General features: G+C 37.3%; 1 protein-coding gene across 9 annotated transcripts in view; it reads right to left on the reverse strand.

Annotated features, from left to right (window-relative positions):
* The window catches only part of LOC5577203 (rho guanine nucleotide exchange factor 11), a 434,547-nt gene that overhangs the window by 9,457 nt on the left and 407,477 nt on the right, over positions 1 to 17,613 (reverse strand). For all 9 annotated transcript variants that reach the window (XM_021853821.1, XM_021853819.1, XM_021853825.1 and 6 more), the window contains 2 exons: positions 13,388 to 13,531; positions 13,193 to 13,300 (listed from right to left, as the gene is read on the reverse strand). In XM_021853821.1, coding sequence (XP_021709513.1) covers positions 13,193 to 13,300; positions 13,388 to 13,531 — 252 coding nt within the window. The remainder of the gene's footprint in view (positions 1 to 13,192; positions 13,301 to 13,387; positions 13,532 to 17,613) is intronic.

The following is a 17,613-nucleotide window of genomic DNA, read 5'->3' on the forward strand; positions in this document are numbered from 1 at the left end:
CAGCCCAGCAGCTGCTTTGGCAGTCAGTCTCGGAAACCAAGACTGACGTGGTGTTATTATCGAGCAATCTGCCTTCGGGCTAGACGAAGAATGCAACGCGCACGCACAGAAGCACAAAGAGAGGAACGCGGTGCAGCATTCAGAGAGGCAAAGTTGGCTCTCAAAAAGGAAATCAAGAGTCGAAAACGGGCATGCTTTGAAAGACTATGCGAGAGTGCCAATTCTAGTCCATGGGGTGACGCCTACAGAGTGGTAATGGCTAAGACCAAAGGAGCCATAGCGCCCCAAGAGAAATCGCCCGAGTTGCTGCGATCGATAATCGATGTACTCTTCCCGCACCATCCCATAAGCCCATGGCCCCCAGCGCCGTATGCGGCAGATGAAGGAGAAGAAGTGGCGAGAGTGACGAACGAAGAGCTGGCAGAAGTCGTGAAATCATTCGCGTCAAACAAGGCACCGGGACCCGATGGTATCCCGAATGTTGCCTTAAAAGCGGCAGTGAACACGGATCCGGACATGTTCAGAACCACGATGCAACGCTGCATTGATCAAGGAATCTTCCCGGATGTATGGAAGCGACAGAAATTGGTGCTACTACCAAAGGCGGGGAAACCACCAGGTGACCCGTCGGCGTATAGACCTATCTGTCTACTAGATACGACGGGCAAGTTATTGGAGAGGTTGATTCTCAACAGACTAGTACCGTATACGGAGAGTGCGGACGGCCTGTCCAACAACCAGTTTGGATTCAGAAAAGGTAAATCTACTCTGGACGCCATCCAGTCGGTCGTTCAAACAGCTGAGGTGGCAATCGAGCATAAAAGGAGCGGCATCCGTTACTGCGCGGTTGTCACTCTGGATGTGAAGAATGCGTTCAACAGCGCAAGCTGGGAAGCAATAGCACACGCGCTTCACCGCCTCAAGGTACCGGTGCAGTTGTGTAAGCTTCTAGAAAGCTATTTTGATGGTAGGATTCTACTGTATGAGACAGAGGAGGGGCAGAAAAGCGTTCGAATTACCGCGGGAGTACCTCAAGGTTCAATCCTGGGCCCGCTGTTATGGAATGCGATGTACGATGACGTACTGAGGCTGCCCCTTCCGACGGGTGTTAAGATTGTTGGCTTCGCCGACGATATCACCCTAGTGGTCTATGGTGAATCGATGGAGGAAGTAGAGTTGACAGCAGCGCACTCTATTTCCCTGGTTGAGGAATGGATGAAGTCTAGGAAACTAGGACTGGCCCGTCACAAGACTGAGGTGGTGGTGGTCAACAACCGCAAGTCCGAGCAACGGGCGCTTATCTCGGTAAGTGATTGCACCATAGAGTCCAAGCGATCCCTTAGGCATCTTGGGGTAATGATCGATGACAAGCTGAGCTTCGCTAGCCACGTTGAATATGCCTGTAAAAGGGCATCTACGGCTCTAGCGGCGCTTTCGAGGATGATGTCTAACAGCTCTGCTGTAATTGCCAGCAAACGCAAGCTGCTGGCAAGCGTGGCGCTATCCATACTAAGGTATGGAGGACCAATCTGGTCAAAAGCGCTTAGAACAGAAACCTAAAGCGGTTGGAAAGCACGTACAGGATAATGTGCTTAAGAGTAGCAAGTGCATACCGGACGGTATCTAAAGAGGCCGTGTGCATCATAGCCGGGATGACGCCCATCGGGCTCATCATCAAGGAAGATGTTCAATGCTTCAACCAAAGGGGTACCAGAGGAGTCCGCGACACGTGTAAAGAGGAAACGCTCAGAAGCTGGCAGCAGGAATGGGATAACTCCACTAAGGGTAGATGGACCCATCGACTAATACCAAATGTGTCAGATTGGTATGGTAGAAGCCATGGGGAAGTGAACTTCCACCTGACGCAGTTTCTGTCAGGACATGGTTGCTATAGACAGTACCTGCATAGGTTCGGGCACTCAGAATCTCCTGCGTGCCCCAATTGTGCTGGTGTAGAGGAAACAGCGGAGCATGTCGTGTTCGATTGCCCCCGTTTCATTGTTGTGAGAGGTCGCATGCTCACTACATGCGGAGGGGACACGTCCCCCGACAATATTATAGAGAGAATGTGTGCGGATGCCGAGTGCTGGAATGCAGTAACTACGGCTGTCACTCACATTATGTTAGAATTGCAGCGTCTATGGCGCGCCGACCAAGAGTTGGCTGCAGAGGATTAGCCCTGCCGAGGCTGGTCCCTTGTAACATTGTTTAAGTCGGCTAGGAGAAGCAATTTACCTAGGCTACTTCTGCTACAAGTGTTGTGCTATATGCACTGGTCCCTTCCCGAAGAAATACCGTAAGGTGGTTCCGGGGAGATGAGGGTCTGAGTCCAAGGGTCATGTCGATGCACTGTTCACCACTTGAGCAATTCTAAATGAATTGCTCATGCACAGTGCATAGGCTGGTTTTAGCGGGTCGTCGTTGGTGCGTCATCCCCGCATTCCCTGAGTTATCTTCTCATTATCTGCAAACAGATCCCCCCCTTGTAAAAAACAAAAAAAAAATAGAGGCAGTATGATCCACCTAAGCAAAATGTCTTGAAAAGCATAGAAACACAATACAATTGAATCGTTCCATAAGGTTAATTTGTAGTTCGTAGTAGGATATATTTCCATACCACAGTTGTATTTTGTAAAAAAAATACTTAGAATTTTCTCGTGAGCATTTTTGAAAAACATTATTTTGTGTGTGATTTTACACTGTATGGGGCGAAATGGTCCCCCCTACGGGGCAATATGAGCCACCATACTAAATCTTATTATTTTAATTAGAAAAATCGTTTCCAAGACATAATGTAGAAAAAGACAATATATATGAGAGGGTTTTATACAAAAACTGGATTAAAGTCTGATTTGAATCATGAAATTGTATGTTTTGCTGACATTTTTGTTCAAATAAGATTAACCAGTTAAAAATTCTAGTTTTAATCAAAATCACATGCGGTTATAAAATATTGCAATGAAACTGCAAAAATGGCATATATTGATTATCTATTTTCGTAATAAGATAGCATTGTCTGGCTATGACCATACCTATTGCCCCGTTCCAACATGTTTTATATAAGTTCTGTTTAGGTATATTAAAAATTTATTTTAGAATCTGTACAATTTCGTGCACATCATGCCTATAGATAATGGAAGAATGACCTGCTGTGAAAACAAATTGAAAACAATAGACAAAACTTTATGCATAGCTTATTTTTACATCCAAAATCTTATAAGATTTTCGTAGCAGCATAAACATTCACATTTCCATGAATATATGAAGTTCAAAATAAGATTTTTGCACGGTTTTCACGGTGGTGGCTAGTTGAAGCATACTTTATGAGGTCCTAATTTTATCGGGATCCAAATCGGTTTTTAAGCTCAAATGAAGGGTGGCCCAAAATGCCCCGTATGACCATACTGCCCCGCCTTCCCCTAATGGTAATCTATTAATTATCTTGGGTACCTGATATCATCCCGTTGGGAAAAGCTGTCAAATTTAAAACTCGATTCTCTAGTAAAATTTGTCCAAATTAAGTTTTTTTATCCAATCGAATAAAAATAATACAGTAATGACCCGATTTTGTCAGCCCCAGATTATAGCATCCTTTTTGCTCGATTTTGTCAGCCTTAAATTTATATTCATTTTAATCAGAGTAAACAAGTCTATACTGGCACTATTTGGTACATGAAGTCAATTATGGCCTTGGCCACGTCTATACAATCATCAAAAGATAGATTTTTTTTTATTTGAAATTTTTAATAATTATCCAAGAAACCTTGGATTATGGTATATAGAAAATGGAAGTTAAAAAAAAAACAATGTTTATATTAACAAAATCATAAAACTAAATTCTTAAGTTAAAATAAAACTTGAAACCAGTCGATCTGTATGATGAAAAATAACGAAATGTTTGCTTCGTAAGCAAGAAACATTACCGATTTCTCCGATTTGGTAAAATTATTAGCCAAAAAGAGCGAAAAGAAAATCGATCATGTCAACTTGGGCCCAATGAAGCAATCATGTCGATTTGTCTAAAATTCATTGGTTATACGATCATATAGAACAAAATCTAGAAAGATCAAAAAATTGTATTTGGATACTGTAGTACCAGAAGTGGTATCTATTTCAAGAGCGACTGGCTAGTACGTCAGAATTTTGCATTCACATTTAAACTAAGTTACGCTAAATATAATTCGCGACTACGAAACAAAAAGAGATTTACAAAGCACTAGCACTTATGGAAAACCTCGTAAAAAACTGTCATCGTGTGCGTGAAAAAAAAGCAAAAAATATATCTCTCCTTGTTTTTCTCACAGAAAACCGAAGAAAACATCAGCAGTTTCGTAGTCTCGAATACGATTCGCACAAAATTAAGCACTTCTGGCCCAACACATCAGGTGTGGGATTCTCATAAATTCTTAACTACTGCTCTGTCGTGAATCGCAAGTCAGTCCCATCTGTAAAAAGTAGGCATTGAGAAAACGTGGTGTGAAGTTTCCAAACTCGTTTTCTATACGAATATTCAAAAAAAAAATCCAGAGGATTGGAACATGTTCGAATCTTAATTAAACTTTCACAATTTGCTTTTCACTATGATATCTTTCTGAGAAAAATATAAAGATGATCAAAACACGGTTCATTTTTGTGTTACACCTACACGGTGCGGAAATCTGTAGTGGGACTGACATGCGATTACTATGCATTATGGGACAATTTGACTTGCTGTTTTTTTCCTAATTTTTCCGAACAAATCATAGTATCTCATTAGTAGGGTAACTGAGTGTAATACGCCCCTCTTCATTTTCACGGGATTGAGGCTTCTTTCACACGTAAATATGATTACATATCTTGAATATTCGCAAAAAATGATGTTGCGCATAAATGTTCTTTGAAAAGTATAAACAATCAATAGAAATTCTAAAAATATCGAAAATCAGGTTTTTGGTTTAAAAATTTGCTTTTGATAAGCAAGCCTCAGGGGGGATGAAGCCCATTCTTTACTATTGTATTTAATACAAAAATTTTTACTGAAAGACGACTGCTAATGGACCCTTTTAAGATAAGCAGGTGGTGGAATTCTCCTTGGAAACATTTCTATAACGTGTGGACCTTTTTTCTACGAGAGGGGCATATTGCCCGGGTTGTTTTGAAACGTAAACATTGGGACCGTTTGCAAAAAAACATCTTGTACACTTTTTTGAAGCAACCTGGAAAAAGAAAGTTGCGTGCAGAGCATGGCCAACTAAGTAAGCAACATTTTGACATAGAAAACTTTAGAAGTGATGCATTTGCTATTGTTATAGATCAGTTTTTCCCTCAGGGGGCGTATTACACCTTTTTATCTTTCAACTGAAAGAGCAATATTTTCTCGTGAAAGCGCATAGGACTCAACGGCTTCCTTAAAGCGAGTAACACGTCCACATTTCCTCCCCATTCCAGAATGATCTGCATCCGAACGTATTTCGCAGCACAAAAAGTGAGAATTTTTCCATACTGAGGGTGCAACTAATCTCAAGTAGCATCCGTTGGTTCTTTGTGCAAGTATAGTTGTTCTTGCAATAACATAGTAGTAACTGCGGGCGTTCAATCATGTTCATGCTCATGCTCAGCATGCTAAGCATCTTACTGAATATCTTTTCGGAGTTTTTGAAGCATCTCCAGGTGGAATATTTTCAGTGTTTCTTAAGGAAGGCTGGTGGATTATCATTAATCTGGTGGAGTTCATTATCAAATCAAATAGACGTGATACATAGAACTATTTACGATGCCTTACGATACATCTTCTTCTTTCTGGCGTTACGATACATATTCGGTAGCATTGACGGAAATTTCAGGTAATAGTTGCAAGAATCGTAGAGGAAAACTGTCTTCAAGTTGTCACAAGGAGGCATACCAAGGTTTTTATAATGACAGGTTTACTGATCTAAGCAGTCAGTGGGTGCGCGGTGTAGTTAGCTGCGGAGAAGGTTTAAGTGACAGCTGGCGAGTTGGTTAGCTGGCGGGTTTGTGTACACTGTTTTCACGCTACCGTTTCTATGGGGTTGTTAGGTAATGTTTACTCCAACAAACATAAATACAGTGAAGTAAAAATTGTCTCCTGCATCCATAAAGTTTTTCGTCGCGACTCGAACTCTCGTCATCAATGTAATATTTCAGTGTTCTAAATCGCAGAAGATGTTCTGATTGAGAACAATATCCAAGATCATATCTGTTCAAATTCGGAAAGACAAAGCATGGACTGTTCGGTGTTACAACAAATTTTAAAAGTTGGTAAAAAAACGAATTTAGTGAAATTAATTCTTGATAAGTGAACTTCGTCGAAGAATATTTTTTAGGATACGTTGTTTCAATGTAGTGTTAGTTCACAATCAAAACAAACTTGCCAGCTGTCATTTAGTATTTCAAAATGGCGGAATGGAAAATCTGACACATTGGACTACCTCCCTTCTAGATACCTTGAGGCATACGTCTTCCTGTCACTTTTCTTTTAAAGCTTTGACGCTCCTTCGATCCCGAGTATCTTTCCACGCGCTCTAATTATCATTCATCCCAAATGCAAATTCTAGCGTAACATTTGAAAAGGGCCTAACTGCAAAATGTAAACAAACTTGATTATTCATTATTCGTATAATTTTTTACGTAAATTACTCCTACATACTCTTACGGGCATGCAAAATGCATTATTAATGGTAATTTTATTCAAATTTAAAAGGGCCTATCTGAAAATGATAAAACTAAGAGAGCCTAACTGATCATAAAAGGGCCTAACTGAAAATTTCCATCAAAATCAGATTGGCCCTTCCGTGCATTTTTAATTTTCCTCCATATTTTTCAATATTTAGCCATTGTATAGTGTTTTTCTCACATAATGGAACCTAGTGAAATATTTGAAAAGGGTCTATCAGCATAACGTAAAAATTGAGAAATGCTCGATTTAAGATTCTGTAACATATTGATTGTTACTATTTTAAACTCATTGCTATCTAATAGTTTTAAACTTTTGTTCGACACTCATAGTCTATTACTGGGCCACGTAACGTTTTAAATCTAACATAACATAAAAACTAGTAAAAAATGTTGGATTCAAACATCATCGGCAGATAGGCCCTTTTACGAGTCTTCAAACCAGTTAGGCCCTTTAATTGAACATGGTTTCAGTTAGGCCCCTCCAGTTAGGCCCTTTTATTTAACATAGTTCCAGTTAGGCCCTTTTGGAATTTGTTAATTTTATTGATTATTGAATAGATTTTCAAAGTTTTAGAACAAAATCAATCGATTATGTGAGAAAATCAACATTGAATATTGAAAATTCTTTATTGAAGATTCAGTACTATATTGATTATTCATATTTCAAACCCTTTCTCCTATTTACTAGTTTTATACTTGTGTTCGACACTCATAATAGTCTACTAGGTGGCCCATAACGTGTAAAATCTTAAATAACAAAACAACTCGTGAAAATGGTTGAATTCAAACATCATCGGCAGATAGGCCCTTTTACGAGTCTGCAAACCAGTTAGGCCCTTTCAGTTAGGCCCTTTGATTGAACATGGTTTCAGTTAGGCCCCTCCAGTTAGGCCCTTTTATTAAACTTAGTTCCAGTTAGGCCCTTTTGGAATTTGTTAATTTTATTGATTATTGAAGTGATTTTCAAAGTTCTAGATCAAAATCAATCGATTAGGTATGTGAGAAAATCAACTTTGAATATTAAAAATTCTTTATTGGAGATTCAGTACTGTATTGATTCCTATTTCAAGCCCATTCTCTTTTTTACTAGTTTTATCATAATCTTAATGCGAAGTTAGTTGAAAAACTGATTTTTTATCCTGAAAAAAAATCAATTACATTAAAAATGTTGAATAATTTTTATTTGTTGCCTCTAGTTGTGGATCGAGTTCCAAAAGTCGCGATTTTCACAAAAACAAATTCGTTTGTTTTTGTAAAAGCCCTGCAAGAATTCTTCTTATACTTCTTCTTGGCATTACGTCCTCACTGGGACAGAGCCTGCTTCTAAGCTTTGTGTTCAATGAGTACTTCCTCAGTTATAAACTGAGAGCTTTTTTTGACAAGTTGCCATTTTCACATTCGTATATCGTGTGACAAGTACGAAGGTACTCTATATTCAGGAAAGTAAAGGAAATTTTCATTACGAAAAAACCTGGACCGACCGGGAATGGAACTCAGATACCTTCAGAATGGCTTTGCTTTGTAGCCGCGGGCTTAAACTGCTCGGCTAAGAAAGGCCCTCAAGTATAAAACAAGTAAAAAAGTGAATGGGTTTGAAATAGATATAATCAATAGGGTACTGAACCTTCAACCGAGAATATCCAACATTTAGCTATTACATTGTTTTTCTCTCGCTTTATTTTATTTTAAAACTATGAAAATCACTTCAATAAGCAATAAAATCAACAAATTCCAAAAGGGCCTAACTGGAACTATGTTTAATAAAAGGGCCTAACTGGAGGGGCCTAACTGAAACCATGTCCAATCGAAGGGCCTAACTGAAAGGGCCTAACTGGTTTGAAGATTCATTGAAGGGCCTAACTGCTGATGATATTTGAATGCAACCATTTTCACGTGTCGTTATGCTATTTGAGATTACTAACGTTCTAGGCCACGTAATAAACCATAATGAGTGTCTAACACAAGTATAAAACTAGTAAAAAAAGTAAATAGGTTTGAAATATCAATAATCAATATATTGCTGATTTGGTATAGAATAGTTTCCAATATGTAGCTTGTATGATATTGTGTTGTTTTCTCACATAATCATTAAATGTTGTCGAAGAATTATGCAAATCACTTCAATAATCAATAAAATTAGCAAATTCAAAAAGGGCCTAACTGGTTTGAAAATTCGTAAAAGGGCCTATCTGCGGATGATGTTTGAATTGAACTATTTTTACAAGTTGTTGTGCTATTTCAAATTCAAATCGTTGTGAGCCACGTAATAGACCATTATAAGTGTCGAACACAAGGGTTATCCGAAAATGACGTCCATCAATTGGGGCCTCCTCCAATGGCTGGATGTACGAAAATGTGACAGTGCATGGATTGGGTATTAGAAAAAGCGTGACAGAGGGGGTAGAAGGGTTCTAGAAATCCCGAAAAACGATGGACGTCATTTTTGGATCTTCCCCAAGTATGAAACTAGTAAAAAGCGAATGGGTTTGAAGTAGGAATAATCAATATGTTACTGAATCTTCAACCGAAAATTTCCAATATATAGCTATTATATAGTGTTTTTTCACATAATCGCTAAATTTTGTTCAAGATTTATGCGAACCAATTCAAAAATCAATAAAATTAGCAAATTATATAAGGGCCTAACTGAAACCATGTTCAATCAAAGGGCCTAACTGAAAGGGCCTAACTGGTTTGAAGATTCATAAAAGGGCCTATCTGCCGATGATGTTTGATTTCAACAATTTTCACGAGTTGTTGTGTTATTTGAGATTAGAAACATAATGGGCCACGCAACAGACTTTAATGGGTGTCGAACACAGGTATGAAACTAGTAAAAATGCGAATGGGTTTAAAATAGGAATTATAAATATGGTACGGAATCTTCAATTGAGAATTTCTCAATGTTTACGTTTTGCAGATAGGCCCTTTTCAAATGTTACGCTAGAATTCACTTGATCGACACACGATGTCAAAACTACGGTTTGCAAAAACAAACATTTCGGCTGTGAACCGTTTCACCGATTCGTTTAACTTTTAGTTAAAATTTGACAGCTCGATAGTTATTTCCCCTCCGGTTAGAAATAACCCTGCTTTGGAGCATGGTTAAACTCGGCAGTTCAAAAGTTATTTTTTGCTCCCGTGAATTTGAGAATAACTAATCATCTGTCAACTTTGATCTGAAATAACTACTCGAATATCAAAGCTCAAATTAGAGAAACGGTTCACAGCTTACCGGCGGGTAACATTGATCTTCTTCTTCTTGGTATTAACGTCCTCACTGGGGCAGAGCCTGCTTCTCAGCTTAGTTTTCTTATAAGCACTTCCACAGTTGTTAACTGAGAGCTTTCTTTGCCAAAGTTGCCATTTTCGCATTCGCATAAAGTGACCAGATGTATTTGGCTCCAATCCGGGACATAAATTTTATATATCAAAAATGTACTGTAAAATGACAAGACTGTCTATACGATGTTGAAGTAGAAATTTAATAGCTCATTGCATGAAATGTGTGAGAAAAAGTTCATTTTTTGTAACTTTAAATTTCGTGCAATTAGCAACTATTGGCTATTGGCATTATATTCTCATGATGCCACAAAAACAAGTACCGTAAATTCGGGTGAAATTGATCAGTAGGGTGAAATTGATCACCGTGTCACACGACTTTAATTCGTCCTAATGGAGCACAAGTACCATGGTAGCCTGTAGTGAATGAAAATTGTTTGTTGTAACTATTGTCATTTAAGGTGCAGTATTGAAAAACATCCATAAACTTCTAGTTCTAAGCTAGGATATAATCATGGTATAAACCTTAAAGTTTGTGAGAATGCTTAAGATATATCTCTAAACCAGATTCTATAAGCAAAACTCATACCAATTTGCCCATTCGGTTGGAATATTTGACTTTCTGTTAGATATTGATAAATTCCTTAGGAAATTACATACATCTAGGCGTTTTCCGCGTACTTCTTGAAATTTAATTATTCATTATTTTCTATAAATATTGTATTGTTAAGAATACAACAAACATATTCGGATTCAGGGAGCTCACATTTATTATGAAGAGTCGTTTTGAAAACTAATAATAATCGCATTGACAATTGATCAATTTCACCCCGAAATGAAATCATCTGATTTTTTATTTTAGAGACATTTCTTAGCAATTTCGATACATGAACCAATGAGTCTCACCATCGTACTTGTTTTCCTGCATTTAGTTGTTTGGCATTATCAACTTTATAGAAAATAGACAAGAGAAACCGTGGAAAATTATCAATTTCACCCTTAATTACGGTAAGGTACCGCGGGGCAAGTGGGAACGAAAAAAACGATAGTTCAAACAAATTGTTCAATAAAATTTTCAAATGTCAATATTTTTCAAATCCAACAACACAATCACATTTTGGCAACATATTTGCTGGTGTGTGCATGAAACTGATCGAATAATTTCGAAATTGTGAAAACCTTGGAGGAAAGTTTTAGAACGAGATATTGGACGCAGTTACCTCGCTAAACGGGGCAAGTGGGACCCATCCAGTTTCATGCGTCAATCCACATCAGTAAGTCAACCATTGCAATAAAACGATTGATAAATCATAGATTTTTAATTTTTAGTGCATATTTGATGTACATAAGGGATCAACCATAAAATACGTAACGTTTTAGGAAGAAAACCTTTATTTAATAGTATGTCACCTCACATTTAATATGAACTGAAAATTCAAAAAATATATCATTTATAAGTTGTTAATTAAATTGTAGCACATAAACAATCAAAAATTGACGAAATTATAAATATGTTTTGTTATTATTTATATGCATGGCAGAAAACCACTTAATGGGGCGGGATTGTTTTCCATCACTACTTAATTTGGTAGAAATAACAAATAAAGTTCAACTAAAATAGAAAAGTAATCGTTTTCATGATGCATTTCAAATTTCATCTTTGTGTTTGTTCAATTTTGAAATCGTATTTCAAAAATAAAAAAAATAAAAAAATAAGAATAATTACACTTTTTTTCTTTCTTATACAATTACGTAATTTGAGATTGATCTTTTTTTTTGATAAAAATCATTTGTTTGAATGTTTTTGTTCTACTCTCGAGGAAAATGTATGAAACGTATACGAAAAGTTTTGATTCTGATTTTTGTTTTGATAGGTCCCACTTACCCCGGGTATAAACATATTGTGGGGTAAGATAGACCATCAAAAATTTCATATAAAATGAAAACAAAATACTGGTTTATCGTTAGCAGCTTGTAATAATACTTAAAATTGTAGCTTACTGATGGAAATTCGATTTAAAAAACAATTAATTTTTGCGAGTCAAAGCAAGACGTGAAACGTGTCACAATTTGTCATGCAAGTTGAAAATGGCGCTGAACTGACAACTGGTACATGAACCACATGGTAATAAAAATAACAATATGTTTAGTACTAAATACATTCCTTGTCATTGTATCTTCAACTTTCTAGAAGAATACCCCCATGAAAAACTTTTCTTAAGTGAGATATGATGAAATGCCCCACTTACCCCGTATTCTCACTTGCCCCGGCGTACCTTATTTGAGATGTATAAAAGCATATAAGCAATATAACAGCTAAGCAACCTGACACCTTTAGCTGAATCTCGGTTGAAATAGAAAAACAGAGATTCGCACAGGAAGAAAAAAAGTAATAAGTCTGCCATTCCCAAAATCAGATATTTGTTCAATCGATTTTACTGAAATTGTGCAGAAGCTTGTTCAATAAAATCTATGGATTAAATGAATTATGCACAATATTGACTCTGTAGTTCTGAAATTGAAGTACACATCAAGAATTTAATTTGTCTAAATATTCACTTTAAGATGTTAAACTGTGTGCACAAATGTCTGCCATCAGTATAAATAACATTTACAGTGCATACAAGTATTTTAAATCCCAAAAACCAGACACACATGATAAAATCACAAATAATTGTTTATAGACTGATCAAATCCGGGACGTTTTCCGGGACGCTTGGCAATGCGGGACAAGGATCTTGTATCCGGGACTGTCCCGCACAATCCGGGACGTCGGGTCACTTTACATTCGTATATCGTGCGGCAGGTACGATTATACTCTATGCCCAGGGAAGTCAAGGACATTTCCATTACGAAAAGATCCTGGACTGACCAGGAATCGAACAAGGACACCTTCAGCATGGCTTTGCTTTGTAGCCGCAGACGCTAACCACTCGGCTAAGGAAGGCCCCAAAACATTGGGTAACATTGATATTCGCGACTACGAAGCTGCTGATGGTTTCCTCGGTTTGTATGAAATAAACAAGATATTTTTTTACTAGATTTTTCTTTAGTGGGGACATATGTGGAATTACTTTGAAATACCTGCCGATAACAGAGTGAACATTTTTTTAAATAAACTTCTAAGTTCGTTTTCTCAATGCCTACTTTTTACAGATGGGACTGACTTGCGATTCACGGCAGCATATGTGCAATTTTGAACATTTTAAATTGAAAAAGCCAGACAGACACTCACCTGTGTTTCTAAAACTCGCTCCTGATGCATTGCATTCAGTAGTTCCCGTAACTGCTGATTCTCCCGTCTCAATTGTTCTCGCTCCAAGTCTCGTTCACTAATTTTTGGCTAAAGGGGGAAAGAGAAAAGAGGACAGATTTGGAAATATATCGACGACATGTTGGAGTGCCAATGCGTAGAAAAAATCATACTAACCAATAGCTGTGAAATCTGCGCGTTCAGACCAGACACGTAGCTCGCTATTAAATGGCACGGTACGGTTGGCACCAGAGACGATGCATGCAGTAGCCGATTCCTCCCGCACATATCCACTCCGATGAATTTAGGCTGCAGGTGATTCTGAAAAAAAAACAAGTCATGTTTAAACATTTAGCATTTAAGACAGTAATCATAGGGCTTGTAGCTACTGAGTGTTTTCAAAATAGGAATTTTTGATAAATTTTGCCTTAAAAAAGATCAAAAAGGAACAAAATAAAAAGACAACAGGAACGATAAAGAATCTGACCAGCCATTTATCGAAGAATTGCAGTTTTTTTTTTGTAAATTTTTCGTGGCATTATGACAACTATAATTTTTTTTTATTATTTTCTCCACGAATTTCAACAGATTTCTTCAGCACAATTTTCCAAGGAATTCCTTCAAAAATTTCCTTTAAAACTCAGCCTACAGTTTTTGGTGCACAGAAATTGCCAAAGAAAATCCTCCAAAAATTCTTTCAACTAATTTTATAAAAATTACTTTGTCCTTCAGACATTTATACAACGATTCTACCATCCATTTCCATAGGGCTGCCATCTTTGTTTTGAAAAATCTTCAAGAACAGAATCAGTAATTTCTGCAGAGATGCTTTCCCCAGAACATTTCAACCAAGAATTGTTCCAAGGATATCTCAAGGGATATCAGTAGGAATCAGTCCATATATTTCGCCTAACACTCTTTCAGGAATCGTTCTATTCAAGAAACTTGTGAAAAATCTGTGGGGATTTTACTCGAGACATATTTTGAAGATCTTCAGGATAAACCTTAAATGGAAAGCTGGAGAAATTCCAGAAGAAATTTCCGGTGGAACATCGTGATGAATTTCAGGTCGAATTTATTGAGGAATTCCTGAATGAGGTCCTAATAGATTTCTTCGAAAAATCCTTGTAGAACTGTTTAGAACAATTCTTTAGAGTAATCGCAGATGATTTTTTAAGGAATACATATGAAAAGGAAGAATAACTGGGAAAATCGGCAGAGCAATTCTTTAGGGGCTCTTTATAATCCCAAAACAAATTTCTTCAAAGGCTCTGAAATCCCAGGGATAGTCTCTGGGGAAATTTTACATAGGGTAGTGGCATTGGTGGGCCTAAGTGTTTCCTGAAATGAATACTGGAGAAATTCCTCAAAAAATCACTAAGCATCGCAGGTAGCGAATGTCTGGAGAAATCACTCGAAGAATTCCTGACGCATCTGCTTGAGCAATGTGAGAAAAAAAAATTGCGGTTCGTGTGGAATAATCACGTAAGGTTTTTCTCGAGCCTCAAACACTTTGCACCAGGGTTATCGGCTATCAGAACAAGGAAAAAGTGACATTAGAGAACATAGCGACTGTAACCCTACCATTAAAAATATAGACTATAGAGACTTGCATGAAAATAAAGACCTAGTCTTTAAGAAGAGTCCTGTATTCAGGACAGGACTGGTATCGAGAATTTGTTTATATAAGCATATTCCCTGGTATCGACTGAGCTGCCCATAAAGGCATAACTGTCTCATATGGAAAAAATAGACATTGAGAAAATAGCGCTCAAAGTTTAAAGTTTGTCTTTTCATACAAATGTTCATAAATTTCTAGTACATTTCTACATGAAATCTTCTTCTTCCTGGCATTAACGTCCTCACTGGGACAGAGCCTGCTTCTCAGCTTAGTGTTCTTATGAGCACTTCCACAGTTGTTAACTGAGAGCTTTCTATGCCAAAGTTGCCATTTTCGCACTCGTATATCGTGTGGCAGGTACGATCTCTATACCCAGGGAAGTCAAGGAAATTTCCATTACGAAAAGATCCTGGACGGACCGGGATTCGAACCCAGACACCTTCAGCATGACTTTGCTTTGTAGCCGCGGACTCTAACCACTCGGCTAACGAAGGCCCCATACATGCCATATTCTCATTGAAATACCGCATAGATTACTTATCTTGCTTCCATTTATCAGCAAAAAATATAACGTGAACACAATTCACATTATACAGTTGCTATTTGGGTTGAACGTTCATATAGAGACTGTTATGCCTTTATTTTTCAATGTGGGACTGCATCCACTTCATATTTTTTCACAACATGTTCGAATAAAGTGTGTCAATTTTTATATGCATAGTAAAATATATACTAAAACATGGATGATGCGATGAAAAAAGGTGTTGGCTCGAAAATCAACATGGGACAGTTATGCTTTTATGGGCAGTGAGTGTCTTGAAAATATGAACTTTAAAGACATCATGCTTGAAAAAATATAAAGAAATCGAACAGGAATATCAAAAAGAGATTTTACAAGAAGAAAACCATAAAAAAACTAAACATAAACCATGAAGAAAAAGTTTTAATGAGATTTTGTCAGAGAATCTGGATAGTATGTTTTTCTATGACCAGGGCGAAAAGCGACTAAGTGTCTTAAAAATAGAAACTGTAAAAACCCAACAGTACTGTACTGTACTGTGCCACATTTTTCATGATTTTCTGCTTTTCAGTTACTTCTCAAGAGATGCCTCCACTGATTTCTTAGGATTTGATCTAAAATTGTTCAACAAGATTTCTTTAAGATTTCACCTAGGAATTTTACTTTAGAAATAAATCCAGTGATTCTTTCTTAGATTACTTCAGAAAGTATTTTAGAAATTTTCTAACGATTTTCTCTTCAAAGATTTATTTAGGGATATTTACAAGGTTTCCAATGAATTGTCACACAAATTTTTCAGCAATTATCGGAGTAATTTCTGAAAAAATAGTTGTACTTTAATGAGTAATGAGTAAAAATTACATAAACTTCTTTTTAGAAATCTTTTATCATTTGGTAACGAAATTGTTCATGTTATTTGTAACAGTTACGGTATATTGTGGATTCAGAAATCTATAATTAACCTTGAATAATGCTAAGGCCTCCAGAACATTCTGAAATTTTGGCCATCATCTACTCAGGTTCAAACATTATTTTTAAGTGAATGATGTCTACGTTTAGTGGTTTATAGCACTCATTAAGCCTTAACAAACATGTCCACACATTTTTGAAAATAATTTGGGTACTAGAAGTCATCTAAATCGTCCTGGAATTCAGGTCCTTATGATCTAACAAATCTACTACAGTCTATACTCACTCAATCCGAACTTTTTTTCAGTAATCTCAACGAGCCAACCTCTAAACAACATTTCTTAAAGTTCTCCCCATACAAAAGTTTGATTGTAACATTTGGAGGTTGAGCCTGACAAGGTGAAAGTTAGGCCAATACTCTGCAAGGGTTTTCTGGAGGAATTCCTTGAGAAACATCGGACGAAATCCCCACAATATATCTGGCGATTCTTCTGCTTCCTTCTGGCGTTGCGTCCTAACCGGTATTTAGAGCCTGCTTCTCAGCTTAATGTTTTTATAAGCACTTCCACTGTTAGTAACCGAGAGCTTTCTCTGCCAATTGGCCATGTTTGCATGTGCATTCGAACCCACGACCCTCAGCTTGGTCTTGCTGGATGGCTGCTCGTTTGCCGCTATCTGGGGATGTTGGGAGGAATTACTGGAATAACAGCTGAATGCGGAAGAACTGGAGAAGTAATCACTGGATGAAATACTGGAGAACTGACTTGAGTAACTTTTGGGAGAACTTCATGAGAAATTCCTGGTCCTGGTCAAAATTATTGAAAACTTCCTGAATGAGTTCTTGATAGATTTTCTGGAACAATCTCCGGAGGAATTTTTGAAGAAATTCTCTGGAGAAATCGTGGATGATTTCTTAAGAAAATCCCAATGAAAATTGTTGAAAGAATTCCTGGCAAAATCGGCGTAGGAACTCCTGGAGGACTTCTTTTGAGATTTCCTAAAAAAATCCCTAGAAAAAAAAAACTTTGAGGATTTTCCTGGAATTCAGTTGAATTCTTTTTAAGATCCCTGGAGTAACAATTGAAATTCGAAGAAAGAAATAGTAGGAAACTTTCTGAAAGAAGTACATACAGGGATAGTCCGTGGGAAATTCATCAGAATAATCCCTGAGGAAATTACTGGGGGTGGTAGCGTTGGAGCGCTCAAGGATTTCTGATAGCAGATTTTTGAGATATTTCCCTGAGCATCGATTGAAAAATACCTGGGAGAATTGATGGGAGAATGTCTAGGTGATTTTTTTAAGAAAATTCTGGAGCATTCCCTGAAAATATTTCAGTAGAAATCACTAGAAGA

This window comes from Aedes aegypti, chromosome 3 (assembly GCF_002204515.2).
Source record: "Aedes aegypti strain LVP_AGWG chromosome 3, AaegL5.0 Primary Assembly, whole genome shotgun sequence".
Lineage (NCBI taxonomy): Eukaryota > Metazoa > Arthropoda > Insecta > Diptera > Culicidae > Aedes > Aedes aegypti.